General features: G+C 38.0%; 1 protein-coding gene across 7 annotated transcripts in view; it reads right to left on the reverse strand.

The window, feature by feature from the left end:
* LOC127237320 (zinc finger protein 39) overlaps positions 1–16211 on the reverse strand; it is a 35752-nt gene that overhangs the window by 18393 nt on the left and 1148 nt on the right. Inside the window, exons 2-6 of one of the 7 annotated variants that reach the window (XM_051205544.1) lie at positions 14578–14705; positions 14006–14095; positions 8729–8855; positions 8501–8593; positions 1901–5874 (exon numbers count right to left, since the gene is read on the reverse strand). In XM_051205544.1, the coding sequence (XP_051061501.1) occupies positions 4292–5874; positions 8501–8593; positions 8729–8855; positions 14006–14026 (1824 nt within the window). In that variant the 5' untranslated portion in view covers positions 14027–14095; positions 14578–14705 and the 3' untranslated portion in view covers positions 1901–4291. Of the gene's footprint in view, positions 1–1900; positions 5875–8500; positions 8594–8728; positions 8856–14005; positions 14125–14577; positions 14706–16211 lie in introns of those variants that run through there. The other 6 variants (XM_051205543.1, XM_051205545.1, XM_051205548.1 and 3 more) reach the window with 6 other exon arrangements.

Here is a 16211-nt window from a genome sequence, read left to right on the forward strand (position 1 = left end):
GAACGAACCTACATCTAGTAACTGATGGAAGCAGATGCAGTGACCCACAATCAAGCACTGGACTGAGGTTCTGGAGTTCAGTTAAAGAGCTGGAGGAGGGATCATATGAATGAGAGAAGTCAAGAACATGATAGAGAAAACCACAGAGACAGATGACCCAAAATAGTGGGAGTTCGTGAACTATGGAAAGACAGCTGGTGAACCTACATGGGACTTAACTAGGACCTGTGAATGTGGGTGAAAACTGTGTAACTTGATCTGTTGAGGGGTGCCCTGGCAGTGACCAGAATCTATCCCAGGGACATGAACTGGTTTTTTGGAGCCCATTCCCTGTGGTGGGACACGTTGCTCAGCCTTGAAACAGGGGGGAGGCACTTAGTCCTGCCTCAACTTGGTATACCAGACTTTGCTAACTTCCTAAGGAAGGCCTTTCCCTTTTTGAGGAGTGGATATGGAGTGGGAAGGGGAAGGAGGCAGAGAGGGGGATAGGAGAAGGGGAGGGAGGAGAAACTGGGGTTGGTATGTAAATAAAAAATAGGTATGTAAATGAACACTAGAAAGTCTTCATGAGAAGGCCTCTCACAAAACAATGCATAAGTAAAGCCTACCTGATAGGGGATATTTCTCTGTACATGTTTCTTTATTGCTTGATGAATAAAACACAGATTGGCCAGTAGAGACAAGAAGATAGGCAGGGCTAGGAGATGAGAAGAATGCTGGGAATAGAGGCAGAGAGAGGCCTGCTCAAGGAGGTACCATGCTGCCCAAGGAGTAACATGCCAGATTAAGGGTAAACCACAACCTTGTGGCAATACAAGAATTAATAGAAATAGGTTATTAAGGCAGAACTAGCCAATAAGAAGCCTAAGCCTCACCCAAAGTTTTATAAATACAGTGTCCGTGTGTTTGTTTATTTGGAGCTGATGCGCGGCGGGCGGAACCTGGCAGGACAGAAACCTCCATCTTTACCCGCCACTGGTGACCCACCACTCTGGAGAGGAGCCAGGTGTTATTGGTTTTGTTTTTTGTTTTTCTCTGTGGAGGCCTGCCACCCAGCTACCAAATAATACAGAGACTTATTATTTTCTGTTTACTTATAATTGCTCAGCCTTAGCTTGGCTTGTTTCTAGCCATCTTTTTTAACTTAAATTATATCATTTCTCTTTAACTATGTTTTGCCTCTGGGCTATTAGTCTTTCTTTGTTCTAAATACCATCCTTTCCTTCTTACTCCATGGCTGGCTGTGTGGCATGCCACAGGCATCCTCCTTTTTCTCACTCCTCCCTCTTCCCTCGTTCTTCCTGTCTTCTCTCAAGCCTTTATTTCTCCTCCTATTTATTCTCTATGCCTGCTAGCCCTGCCTATACTTTCTCCAGGCTAGCTATTGGCCATTCAGCTCTTTATTAGACCAATCAGGTGTGTTAGGCAGGCAAAATGAAACAAATGTAACACACCTTTTCATAATTAAAAAAAATGCAGCATAAACAAAAGTAGCACTCCTTTGCACAGTTAAAGTAATATCCTGCAGTATAAACAAATGTAATGCATCTTTGCCTGGTTAAAATAACATTCTACAACAGCCAGGAGTGCTCTTTTGGGGAGGTTATGTAGGCGTAAGGATTTTTGCAATTAACCAACCTTCAACCTGATCATTATATTTAAGATTTAAAAAACAAAATAAATGTGGTTTAGAAGAGAATCACCCCCTAGAGGAAGGAAAGGGAAGTGGGGTATGCAATATAATTATTTTTTATATTAATTTATTTTATTATTTTTATTTTACATATCGATCCCAGTTCCCTCTCCCTCCTTCCTTCCCTCCCTCCCTCTTTCCTTCTCTCTCACTTGCATGCAATATAATTATTTTAACTAAAAATGCGGAAAAAAAATGAAACGAGAATTGTTGACCAAAAATGCTTTAATTCAGACATCAATTATAAACAATTGTGTACCAGATTTCTGCATTTCAACATGAACTGTCGATATAAGATACAACAGCAGGTTCTGTGTCGGTTAAATATTGTAAATACATTAGTGGCTGCCCTCTCAGAGCAGTGGATAGTGCTTCAGTTTCAGTCTGAATAAATAGTTTTATAAAAATATTCATACAACTTTATATGAACAGGATATATTTAACAAAATATAAATGGGGTAGCTGTTTAATATGAAAACTGTACATTCTGATTTGAATCTGAAATGTTGCCCAAAGACTTCTGTGTTGCATATTTGGCTCTCAGATTGTGGCAATACTTTAGAGATGATATAAACTTCAGGAAGGGGCTTTTTTTTTTTTTTCCTTTTAATACATGTCACAGTGTCACAGTTAGGTATCTTTAAATAATAAGCTTGATAATCAGCCACTTCCTTGCTATTTCCTATCTAGAGGTTAGAAAGCACTTCTGCCAACCATGATCTACATGGTCTGAGGGTCAAGTAACTATTAACTACATGAAATTAGAATCTAAGTAAATATGCACACCCTTAAATTGGTTCTGTCAGATAGTTGCCCACAATAATACCAGGTTAAATAATACAACCAGAGCACTTCAATGCTATGAAGGTCTGAATTGCAATCAAAACCATATACATCAAAAGGCATGCATCCTACCTCTTAAGTAGTCTCCAACTGTATCTGTTACACATGTAACAAATTCTCTCTACTTATGCTGAGTGCCTTCAATTCAGATTTCTAAAACAAAATATATTAATATAGGACATACTAATATCTGAGATGTGTGTTCAAGCCTGTTCACTAGATTTGAGTATCAACTAATAAGCTTTCATTTATGTCAACCACAAGTGCCCCAGGTTGGAGGTCAATTTACGCTGACTGGAGATGACCATCCTGCTTGTACACAACTGAACACAATTATCAAGGTATACATGTCTGCTGCAGTTTACTTTGAACTTCAGGTTACCCTCATTTTTCTTGATTTTGACAGATTTGGCATCCTTTCACCAAGCCATCAAATCTTTCATTTGTTCAAATGTTTTATAACATGGTGATGAAGCATTTAGACCACACAGACAGCAGCCAAAAAAAGCTCCAGAAGTTTTCATTCTTAATTTTTTTTAAGCCTTAAAATTTTATGCTAAGCACAGTAGCACATACATGTAATCTAAGTACTCACAAGGCAGGAAGAGCTGGACTTTGATATGAGTTGGGGTGTTTGTAACAAGACCTTTTTCTACAAGTTGAAAAGTTAGGAAGATTTCACTAAAAATAATCAAAGAAATGTCCTTTATGAACTGACTGAAGTATCTCCAGAACTGCTTTTATTTTACAGAAATTTTGAGTATGAAATACAGGGGCAGGAGATAGTTCAGAGGGAGGATAAAGACCCTTGCTGCCAAGCCTGACAACCTGAGTTTTCTAGTAAGGATCCACTAACTTTGGAGAGTTTGTCCTCTGATCTTGACATATATGATATGGAATGCCTACACAAATAAATATAAGGTGATAAAAGGTAAACTGTATGAAAGATGGGTAACATTTATAGTGGCCAAGCACTCTGTCACTGAGCCCTCCTAACTGCTCAAATTCAAGTAGACTTGCTTTTATGAGTGAAGTGATGCCCAGTAACATGATTCCCATAATTCCACTCATTTTTTCCAAACCTACATGACTAGAACTCCTATAGCATAGTCAACTGGAAGGGAGGTATGACAACATTTCCTCCCAATTGTATTCTTGTCCTTTGTCACGTATAGGGTTTATGACACCATTAGATTCTCAAATGTTTGTATTTTTACTTATTTCTTGGGGGTTTGTTGTTGTTTTGTTGTTGCTTTAAGGTCTCATGTAACATAGGCTGGGTTTCAACTCACTCTGTAACCAAGATTAGACTATAACTCCTGATCTTCCTTCCTCGCCCTCCCAAGTATAGAGACAACAAGCAATGAGTTCTAAACTCTGTTCTGTTTGGGGCAATTCTTCACCTTCATAGGTTTCACACCAAATTCTGATAGCATGTCAAGAGAACTTCAAGAAGAAAGCTTTGCTTTTTTTATAAGTCATGGTGTCATCCTCTGTTGCTTGAGAACAAATGACCCTCCACCATAAACATCTGACTTATGTTGGGTTAAAACAATCACTAATGTACCTAGCTAAATTACATGTCAGTGAATTGTGAGTTCTTTGATAAAAAAGCATAAGTCAAGATTTTCCTTAACTGTTTATTCATAAGGTTTAATTTCTCATGTAGGTATTCCTATGTACAGTAAGATCTGACTTGCTGTTCCTGAATGTTTACATTCACAGGTTCCTGTACCTGTAACAAGTGTTAGATGTCTAAGTGAAGTTTGTTTTATGGTGCAAAGCTTTCTTGCATTCTTCATATTCATAGTACGCTGTCTGATGTTGAGAAGTATTACTCAGTAAAGATTTGTTGCATTGTTTGCATTCACAGACTTTCTCCATAGTGTGAATCTTCTGATGCCGTCTAAGGTTTGACTTATCATAGAAAGATTTCCTACATTCCTTACATTCATAGGGTTTCTCACCTGTATGAGTTCTCTGATGTACAGTGAGGTGTGAAGTGCAGTAAAAAGCTTTCTCACATAATTGACATTCATAGGGTTTGTCACCTGTGTGAGTTCTCTGGTGTCGAGTCAGGCCTGACTTGCGGTAGAATGTCTTCATACATTGCTTGCATTCATAGGGCTTTTCACCAGTATGAGTTCTCCAATGATGACTGAAACTTGACTTACAGATAAATGACTTCCTGCATACTGTACATTCATAAGGTTTCTCACCTGTGTGAGTTCTCTGATGTACAGTTAAATAGGACTTGGTGGAGAAGGCTTTCCCACATTCTGTACACTCATAGGGCTTCTCACCTGTATGAATTCTCTGATGTAGAGTGAGTTGGGGCTTTTGGCAAAAAGCTTTCCCACATTCCTTACATTCATAAGGCTTCTCACCTGTATGAATTCTCTGATGGTCAGTGAGCTCTGACTTACGATAGAAAGCTTTCCTGCATTCTAAACATATATATGGTCTCTCACCTGTATGAACTCTCTGATGCTGAGTGAGGTGTGACTTTTGGCAAAAAGCTTTACTACATTCCGTACATTCATAGGGCTTCTCACCAGTGTGAGTACTATGATGTCTGTTGAAGCTCGTCTTCCAATGAAAGCACTTTCCACATACTTTACATTCATAGGACTTTTTCCCTCTGTGGATTTTCTGATGGAGACTCACTTCTGACTGCTGAGAAAACTCATATTCCCCCTGGGCAAAGAGTTTTTCTCCTGCATGCTGTCCTTTATGTTTTGGAAGGTATGATTCAGTAATGAAAGGGTTATCAAAGTCATTACATTTGTAATGTTTCTCTCCAGGATGTATTTGCTCATTTTCATCAAGGTCAGACTTGTCACACTTTATCTCTGCTATATTACATTCAAAAGATTTCCCCCTTATCTGAGCCATCTGCTTTCCAATAAATGCTGCATCACCTAAAGATCTTGCATATTCACTGAACTTATGAGTCAGTAATACTCCTTTTGTGCTGAAGGACCTCCCTGGTATAAGACTTTGAAAATAACTTTGTGAACTTTGAGACTTGTATAGACTAACATGCTCTGGATGTCTGACGGATTTTACAGTTCCATTAAGATCATCAGGTTGAACTTCTAGCTCATCAGCACCACTATGAAAATATGCATTCTTCCACAGAATAAGCTTTCTAGGACACATTCCTAGTGGGTTCTCATTCTTTATATTCTGATTTGAAACATGGTGTGCACTCACATTGAATGCCTTCCCTATTCCAGTCAACTCCTTTGATGTATCACTGTCGAGTGCAACTTGCCACACATGTCTTGCTTTGGTTTCTGGACAGACCTTGCTCAGGGTATTCATTTCCTGGAATTCTGAAATGACATTAAAACAAATTAATATGCAAAAATTGGACTATCTTCCTTCCCACCAGAAGGATAAATCCTCCCCCCATTCCTATTATGCTTTAGCCATCTATTTGCATTTTAATAATTTTTTTTTCAAAACTGACAAAGCTAGGAAAATGATGGAGATGCCATTATGATATATGTTTCTCATACTGGTTAATATAAAGCACTGTTGGCCAATAGGAAAGGAAGATAGGAGGGACTAGGAGACAAGGAGGAAATAGGAAATAGTAAGGAGGAGTCAAGATGGAGAGTCTGGAGAGAGCTGGACGCCAACCGCCTCCCTGGTAAGAGAAGGCCATGTGAAAATACATAGATCAGCAGAAATGGGTTAATAATTAAAGGCAGAGCTATCCGATAAGAAACAAGTAACCGAGCCAACAGTATTGTACCAAATACAGAGTCTCTGTGTATTATTTGGGGCTGGCACGGTAGCAGGACAAGATCGGGCGGCGGGCGGAAAAACAGTACCCCTTACAGGAAAACATTACATAATTTACCAAAATAATATCCATTTCCTTTATCTTACTCGATGTCATATATGACTTCTAAATTTAACATACATTAATTATATAAACTAAGGTGTACTATGTTGTTTTTATATACGTATACAATTGAATACTATTCACACCCAAAGAGGTATCATTGTCTTGTTTCTAGATATGTATACAATGTACTCCAATAATACTCATGTCTATCTTTCTCTGCCCAGACCTCTAGGTTCTTTTCCTCCTTCCAGACAATCCTCATTCTACTTTTTTTTTAGTTTACTTCATCATAGAAAATTAATCCCTATCTTTTTAACAAGCCACTGGTCATTCAAAACTATATTCAACCATATTATTTGTTTAGTCTATTTTCTCTGGCTATGATTTTTAGTATTCTCAGTTTTGATTTTTAAAAGATACAAGAGATCATTTCCAATGATATCTATTCACTAGGGCTTGCTTTATGATCTCAAATTTGATTTGATTTAGAGACAGCTCAGATGTATATTTCACAGCCACAGGAATAGTATATACTACAGATGTTTCTTTAGTGTGACTAATGCACACTGTTAATGATGAGGTTGCTCTGTTTAATTTTGTTCATCTGCTACCTATTTAAGATAGTAGACTATTTTAGTCACTCAACTACAGTATGTATTTCACTCATGAAAATGGATGTTGTCTAGTTCAGATTTCTTTGTTATTTATTGGTACAATATCCACTCCTAGAATGCTAGTCACTCACTACTGCTCTATCCAGAACTTCTGTCTTTCTTTGTTTTTAAAAATATTTTTATGGAATTCAGCACACCAATATGCAGTGTATAATCATCTGGAATAATTATATTTTAATGGATTGGTTCCTTTATGAATATTCAGTAAATTTCTTTATGCCTTCTAAGCTAATTCAGCATTAAGTTGGCTTACTCGTGTAAGTACAGCTACTGATGAGTCCTTTTACACTGTTTCAAGAAACACTGTTCACATCTTAAATCCTTACATACCTCTGCCAGTGAGATGAGCATACATAGAAAACAAGATCTTAGTTTTTATTCCATTCTGGGCATTTGCTTTAAAGTTAAAAACATTTATATTTAGGATTCTTATTGGAAGTTACACATTAAATCTTTATCTTTAAAGGTCTTCTGGTTTACTAAATTAATAATGGAGATAGTGCGTCTATATCCTCTGTGCCTTATGATTATTTGATTTCATGTCTACAGTATAGCTCAGACTCAAAAACTGAATGAGTGCCCTCTCAAGTGCCTCTCTCAAGCTGGAGTCTAGGTATATAGCACTTCAAGGTGAAGGGAGCAATATAACTGGTTTCTTCTCCAGTGCTAGTCTGTTATGAAGTTACTTTCAGACACGGAATGCTCAAATGGATTTAAGCCTTCAAAAACCTGTGGGTTTCTCCTGTGTCTAGTTATCCCTAAGGCTGTGTACATGCTCCAGGTTTCCCTTATGCTTATGGCTTTTGGGTTTCCCCTGCACAAGGAGATAGTTATAGGCTGCTTCCTCATGGTGTGGTGTGGTGTGGTGCGTGTGTGCGTGTGTGTGTGAAGACTTCAGATATTTTCTCCTTTGTTATCCTATCTTTATTCAGAAAATCATAAGGTACTTTTAATCTACTGCTTTAATCTGGAACACTCTGATGATTCTCTCAAATGCCAAAATGACTGTGATTAAATACTAGACTTAAGTTACTCATTTATTAATTTGTATCTGTTCTTAATACTCATGCCTATTATCATGTTTTGGTATATAGCCACCTAAATATTATGTAGCAAAATTAGAAAATAATCACCTCATAGTTAAATTACCTCAATAAAATAAATGCATAGTTATTCCCTTACAACTCAGTTTATTAGACATTTCCTAAATTAATACTATGTATGTTCTTTCTCCAAGATCAATATACGGAATGGATTTATAATGAATCTAAAAGTATATTTCAACAAAAACAGTCTTCTTTAGAGAGTGCATTAGACAAATGTCTAATATATAAGATTAGCCATCTTTAGGACTGGGATGGGGTTAAATTTGGTGACCGTATCTGATAAGTTCTCATCATTCTAATCCTTAACTAGTATGCACAGATGTACCTGGGATGCTCTGCTCTGAGGCTTCTCCTACAATCCATGACTCAAGTCTTTGCTCCAAATTGAAGATCAACTTAGGTTTGGTCTTGCAGTGCCCTGTAAATGGAAAATGTTAAACTGCTAAGTCAGACAGAGAGAGAGAGAGAGAGAAAAAGATCTTCATTTGAAGAGACATCCAATGATGGAGCCACTAAGTTTGAACAGAGAGTTCACATTCCGTTCTTAACTCACCCAAGAACAACAAGTTGTTGTAGTTCTCCAGCATCACATCCCTGTAGAGGGTTCTCTGACCTTCATTCAGGTCCTGCCATTCCTGCCAGGTGAATTCCACAGCTATATCCTCAAATGACACCAACCCCTGTAATGACACATTTCTCCTCAGCCTGGGAGCTCATCCTTCTATGTGGATGGATACCTGTCTTACATAACACAAAACTTGATTTGTATTTTTTATCATGGGAGAAAGTAATATCTTACCTATACATGAATTTAATATAGTTCAAGAAAATGAAATTATCCAGTTTCCCTTATAGATGCTGAACAATCCTTATTACTAGGAAGAACAGGATTAATAAAATTCTCAGGAAAGTACCTAATATAGTCCAAAGACACAAGTATAAACACATTGTTGATGTGTACAAAAAAGTTAATGTTCTATATATAACAGGACGATGAAATAGAAAACATTTGCTACTGACATAAGACAGAACTCCTAAATGTTTACATGGATGTGTTCTCATGAATATAAAGCAACAGGAGTCAAGTTATGACAGCACAAATGACACAAGATAGGCTAACAGAACCATAAAGAATACTGTGTCTGAATAATTTCATGTTGTGATGAGTGATAATACCAGTAAATGTTCAAATCATTAATTATCCAATGATTTTGCATTTAAGTACTTCTAACAATTTAATGTAATTTCATGGATTTGTAGTCCATTACATAAATAATTTTTCAGAGGATGGAGAAATGACTGTTCTTCCAGTGGACCCAAATTTAATTCCCAGCATCCACATGGTGGGTCACAATCATCTAGAATTCCAATTCAGAGGAAAATAACCATATACCCAGATATATAAAAATTTTAAAAACTAACCTGCTTTAAAAAAAAATAATAATTGCAGTTATGGCCATCCTTGTATTTTCTTACTAAATCAAAAACAAAAACAAAAAAAAACAAAAAACTGCTCGGGTCCACATAAAATCAAAAGTTATTTTTAAAAAAAGACATGGGGTGATATAAAATATGTAAATTACATGAACCAAGATAACAATTGACCATCTATATTACTAACTCTGACCTCTGATTTATAGTTGATGGTTACAAGAAGAGTTCTTAAGGCACCAACTATTCTCAAAGATTTATAGACAGCAGAGAAACATTCTCTTTAATGAAGTAACTGTTTAATAATTACCCAAGCACCTATTAAGTAACCTTAACTAAGCTCACTGGTTGACCAGGACTTGAATAGAATAGTTTCTTTCACTTGTCATTGGTGCTTTACCTACATGAATGGAAATGTGAGTCTTCCCAAGAAATATTCATACAACGAAAGGGTAAACTTTGTTCACTCTATGATGGGTACTGGAAAATCTAACAAAACACAAGAAAAAGCACCATCTTTACAACATATACCTAAATCCTAAGAGAATTCCCAAACATTATTCCAAAAAGGAGGTTTCATTAAACACACTACACAGTGACATAAGGGCTGGGGATATAGGTCAGTGGTAGAGGGCTTTCCTAATACACAGAGCCCTAGTTTCAACACACAGTAATGTCTAAATAAATAGCACAGGAAACTGCTTCAACTGCTTTCTATGCTTTAATAAAACACTGACCAAAAGCAACTTTGGGAGAAAAATGTATTACATTTTTCAGGTCAAATAGAGCCCATCATCAAGGAATGTCAAGTCAAGAGCTTAAGAGGGAACCACAGAGGAATGCAGCTTACTGGTTCTCTCCCTTGAGCTTACTCAGCTGCCTTTCTTATATGTTCTACAGCCCAGGTCCACCTGCCCATGATGGCACCACCCACAGTGAGCTGGGACCCCCTACCTCAATCAGCAATCAAGAAAATTCCCAACAGACATGATAACTGGCCAATCTAATGAATTGTTCAACTGTTCAATTAAAGTTTTCTCTTTCCAGGTATGTCAAGCTGACAAGCAAGATTAGTCATCACAGAAAATCTTCACACAATATGTTCAGACAATAACAAAGTATCAAATTAAAGGTACCTACTGTAGCAACAAAAAAATATACCAACTTCTCAGATAATAAAACAAAATGAGGTTATAAAAAGAAAAAAAAACAAATACTACATTCATGGGCATAAAATTATGTATCACAATAATAAATGAATGAAGTCTATATCACAATATCATTAATTTTCCTTAGGTCAGTAAATTTTCTTCTTAGATGTAAAACAGCTTATTCCAATGTTGTTATAATATATACACACACACACACACACACAGGCAAGATAGGTAGATGGTAAAGATGCCCATTAGGAAATCTGATGACCTGGGTTCAAAAAAACTCTCAAAAGTTGTCCTCTGATCTCCACATACTTGCCACAAAAAAAAAAAAAAAAAAAAAAAAAAGTAGTGTAGGTTAAATTCCTGTATTAGTTGCCATGGATTGGACAAACACTTATATAGAATGAGAGAAAGACAAATTTTTTCACAGTTGTGTAAGTTAAGTCAATAGTCAAGGTTGCTGGTGGTTCAGTTCCTAATAAGATCTCCCTTCCTGTGGGGGGATGGGAGGGGAGGGTGATCAGGGTGCATGTGAGGGGGGAGAGGATAAGATGGAGGGAGGGAGGAAGAGAGAACTGGGATTGACATGTAAAATTAAAAAATAATAATAATAATAATAAAAGAAAGAAAATAAGAGAGAAGAAATGTGAGTTTACAGATCAAGGAAAAGGAAAAAAAAAGAACAGACTAGGCATTGGTGACTCAGGCCTTCAATCCTATCAACACTAACACTAGAGGGGTAAACACAAATGGATCCCTATGAGTTCTAAGCCAGCCTGATTTCAAAGAGTGTTCTAGGACAGTCTCCAAAGGAACAGAGGAAATCTAGGTCTGGAAAAAACAGAATAAGGACGATGATAATAATAGTAATAATAATTTAAAAGTAAAAAGCTCATGTATTTATTTAAAAAAAAAAAAAAGATCTCCCTTCCTGACATCCAAGTGACCAGGTGACAAATTAATCAGACAAAGCAAATATAATTCTCCCTTCCTCTTTTAATTTTTTTTCTGGGGCTCAAATCATAGCTTTGAGCACAGTAGACAATTGCTCTCACACTGTGCTAGCACCCAGACCTTGTCCCTCTTTTGGATAGGGAAGTTCAGCTGTATGGCTGTATGGTGTTAGCACCCCATATACATTTCTTCATTTAATGATAATTACCTCTTCTAAGCCCTGTCTTCAGATACAGTCCACATGTGGATTTGGATATAGGCTTCAAAAGAGAAATTCTGGGGAAAGAATCAACACTTCATCCATAGCCCTGATTGCCATGCCTTTTTCTGTGTAAAATATTGAAGAAACGCAACATTCACATAAGCCAACTTGAAACTTCCCTTTGCTGTCTGGGCTTCCTCTGCACTGTGAATGCAAGGGAGGATATACAGTCTTCTGAGAAGAAGCCAGAGGAGTCACATGTAAGGGACACACAGTCTTCTAAGGGGAAGTCAGAGGTGTCACCCACGAGTTCACATTTTCCCTTTGCCGTGAGGGATAAGAATGTAACATACAGTTTTTTTAAAAAATCTTCTTCCTCTGGAACTCTGAGTCAGAGAAGCAAACACTCTTATGCTCTTGATGGACAGGTTAGTAAGAGTAGGAAATAAAAATTTGCTTCGGATCTTTCTGGAAAATTAATCACCAAAACAAACATCACCAGAAATAACAGCAGTGTTATACACTGTCTTAGATACTACCTAAAACTGAACAAATAATATAAAAATGACACTTAACCCCTACCAGTGGTCTAACTTAAGCTACATTTTACTTATTTAGGACAATGACTGATTTAAGTGTTGCTTAGCATGTCATGTGCTTACCACAGGGACTTAAAACATAAATGACAACAGTCTATTTCAGGTACCATCCACTGCATTTGGCCAAAGTATATAGTTATGAATGGGCAGTACACACATGCCAGTTTATAAGCAGTAAAGGAAGCAAAGGCCCAGTAGACATCTGAGAACATGCAATACTAAAACTTAGACATGTTTCCATCTCATCTTTTATGCTTTAAAATAGTTTAAAAGTTGCCTACTCTAGTGCAGGCAGGAAATAAAAAGAAAAAAAAAATGCTCTGTGAGCTAGGAATGTAGCTCATTTCCATTGCAGTCAGCTAGCATGTGTTAAGTTCCAAGTTTAACACACTTTTATTTTTAATCCTATAATTAAAAACAAAAAAAGGTCAAGTAAAAAAGACTAACGTTGACTGGAAATGGGGACTTCTTGGGGGCCAGATAGAGGACTAGAAACTGTCTACAGGTGACTCTAAAAGCGGTTAGGGTAACAAATACAGACTTTATTCTAACAGAGGGGAAGAACACTGAGAAACACAAAAGAGGAGAGCGTAAGTTGAAATACAATGAGAAAGACAAGGCAGTGAGAAGTAGACAGGGCCAGTGGCCTCAGCTCAAGCAACCCAGAGAGAAAAGGGGCCAAAGACATATCTACAAGGTAAGCTAAGTAGTCTTGGGGGAAACAGACTGGCAGTGGCTACCTACACAAGAAGTGGCCCATCACGTCCACCATGGATGGAGCAGCACTCGTAAGGCCCCATCATTCCTTAAGGAGTATGAATGTTGAGTATTCCTTAGTGGTGTTCCCACTGATTCAAGAGCCTTTGCAGCCAATAATCCCCTACCCACACTCAGGCCAGCACCCCTACTTAAATGCAGAGTGCCAATAAAACACAAAAAAGGAAAAGAAAGGCTTGTTGGAAAGAAGTATTCAGGGGGTGGTGATAAAAGGATAATGGGGGATTGATCAAAGTATACTATACACATGTATGAAATTGTGAAATAATTTTTTAAAGTTGTATCAATTATGTTAACAGTCAAACTCATGATAGTTTTAAAAATGTTTTAATCAGGGAGAGCGAGGAAACTGGGACTGACATGTAAAACAAGGTTGTTTCAAATTTAAATTTTAAAAATTATCATAAAAAAGTTTTAATCATCTGAGAATAGAATACAATGCACCCGGTGCCCACTAATGGCCCCGCCTACTCCCCTATAGTTGGTAGGGAACTAAAGGAACAGAGAGAGCTCCAATAGGAGCTGAAGTCACTTTGCAGGAATGAGACATGCCACCTGGGTCCCAAGTACCAGCCCATCACCCACCCCACAGAAAGAGGGTACCTGGGGCCCAGAGACCCAGTACGGGGTTCCAGCATGTTAACTCCAGAGTCACAAATAATTCCCATCAATTATAGTCCCTGGTTCAAGATGCTGGCCCACACACTCACCATTTCTGGCTTCCAGGGCATCGAGTGTCCTCCCTATGGAACTCCCCGCACCAGCACGTCACAGGGCAACAGAGTCTACAGCACAGCCACCTAGACCTCCAGAGTAGAGGAGACTGAGCCTAGGGACGCATCCCAAGATGGCGAGCTTCAGATCCTAGCAAGACTGGGAAAGCCTGCCCCCTACTGTCCATCCTTAACCCAGTGCCTTCAGTTGTGCAGGAGAGACTGCCCTTAGGGCCCTAAGTAACAGTAGAGTCACCAACCCATGAATGAATAAAGCCAGCATTACCGGTACTGTGAGTTGAAACACCAATCATATGTATACATATCTACATGTATTTCTGTGTGACCTAACAGCATCTTTCAGTTACAGGAAATCGGTACTTATAAAGTACCCATTGTTTTGCCAATATAAGCAAGGTGTCATTAAATTTTGGAATCCATTCTATCATAGGGGGTGAGAATTATCTACACTAGATAATAAGCCCTAAAATGTTTTTAAATACAGTATGATTGGGCTGGTCAGTAATTTAGGCTAGGATCAGGTGGGTTCTTTCAGTCTGTGCACCTACCTGGTGGTTGAAGAGGCAGCTGAGCTTCAGAGAGTGGCCTGACTGTCAAATGGAGCATCTTGATTCTCCTCCTTTATCTCATCCTCCAGTGCCTACTGTGGCCTTCCTCTCACAGAGATAAGAAGGATCTGAAAGAAAGTGTGAATGTATCCAAGACCTTTGCAGTGTAGGTACCAAACTAATACACTTTCCTATTCACAGCTTCATGGGTTATGTGCCAAATGGGCGACTCTGGATTCAAGGTTAAGGAAATGGAGCTCCTTTTCAATGGCCTGTCCTAGTTCTGGACCCAGGGAACTAATGGTGACTTGCTGACATTCTGACACTGTATCATTCAGCCTCTCCCTGCAGATGAAATTTCTGCCCCTGTTCCAACTCAAGGAATGTCTCCCAACAAGTATTAAGCAGCTGTCCTAACTAACTGGACTCTGAGTTACAGGAAAAAGGAGAACATGAAGGTGGCAGGAGGGCCTATTGAAGGTGCCTGAAAGAAGCAAAGGTAATATGATTAAGACACATTGTACACATGTATGAAACTACATGTATGAAACTGTTGAAGAATCAATAAAAAAAAAATACTGTTGTATGCTTTGGTTGTGAATGTACCCTTTAATGGCTCTATCTCTCTAGTCCTAAAAAATATTCCTACACACACACACACACACACACACACACACACACACACACACACAAGTCGATGAATTCAGCCTGATTACAAAGGCCATCTACTACCACTAGACAACATGACTCATGTAACTGACTTTATCCTTTCCAGTCCTACATAATGCTTATTCTAGTAGCAGAACTCAAAAAAAATCAAGGAGCAACAGTATATTTCTGATTTCTCATCATACCAGATATTTGAAAATGTATATAATACATCCCACAGGCATGCCAATCATTTCTACCACTTTTGGTACTTGCAAGTAATTTATGATTTCTTGTATAGATTTAAAAAAAAAAAAATACTGTGCCTGGAATGTCTTACTGTGAAAATAGCCTGAAGATCTAAGAGAAAGCATTTCCTCTTGTTGGAATTTGGAGAAAGACACAACTAAATATCCTGAATTTGTTCTTTGATTTTTTGCTAGGCAAAGATGTTTTCAAACACTTAAAACTGATGCTGCAATGAAGCAAATACACAGAGCACCCTGAGAATGTTTCTAGAACCCTGAACTCCCATTCCTAACTCCCAGAAAGACTTAAAATCTTCAAAATTCAAGTTGCAATGGGCCAATGAAACTAGAATTGCTATACTGGCCCACCTAGAAATCAATACTCTTTAATGCTTTCCAGTAGTATGCAAAGTGAGGGGAGGGTCCAACCCATTGCTCTTTAAACAAACATCATCTTCTGTGTGTAAGTTCGTTTTGAGGTAACATACAAATCTTGGGGCTAGAGAGATGGCTCAGCACTTTAGAATACTTGCTGGTCTTCCAGAGGACCCAAATTCCATTCCCAGCATTGATGTCAGACAGCCACAACAACTTGTATCCCACCTCCAGGATATCCAAGGCCTCTTCTACCCTCTGAAACATGTACCTGTTAATAGTATACACTTACACAGATACATACACATACATAAAGTAAATTTACCTAATCAGTATCATTTGCTCATCTTAATAATTACTTTG

This window comes from Phodopus roborovskii, unplaced genomic scaffold (assembly GCF_943737965.1).
Source record: "Phodopus roborovskii unplaced genomic scaffold, PHOROB, whole genome shotgun sequence".
NCBI lineage: Eukaryota > Metazoa > Chordata > Mammalia > Rodentia > Cricetidae > Phodopus > Phodopus roborovskii.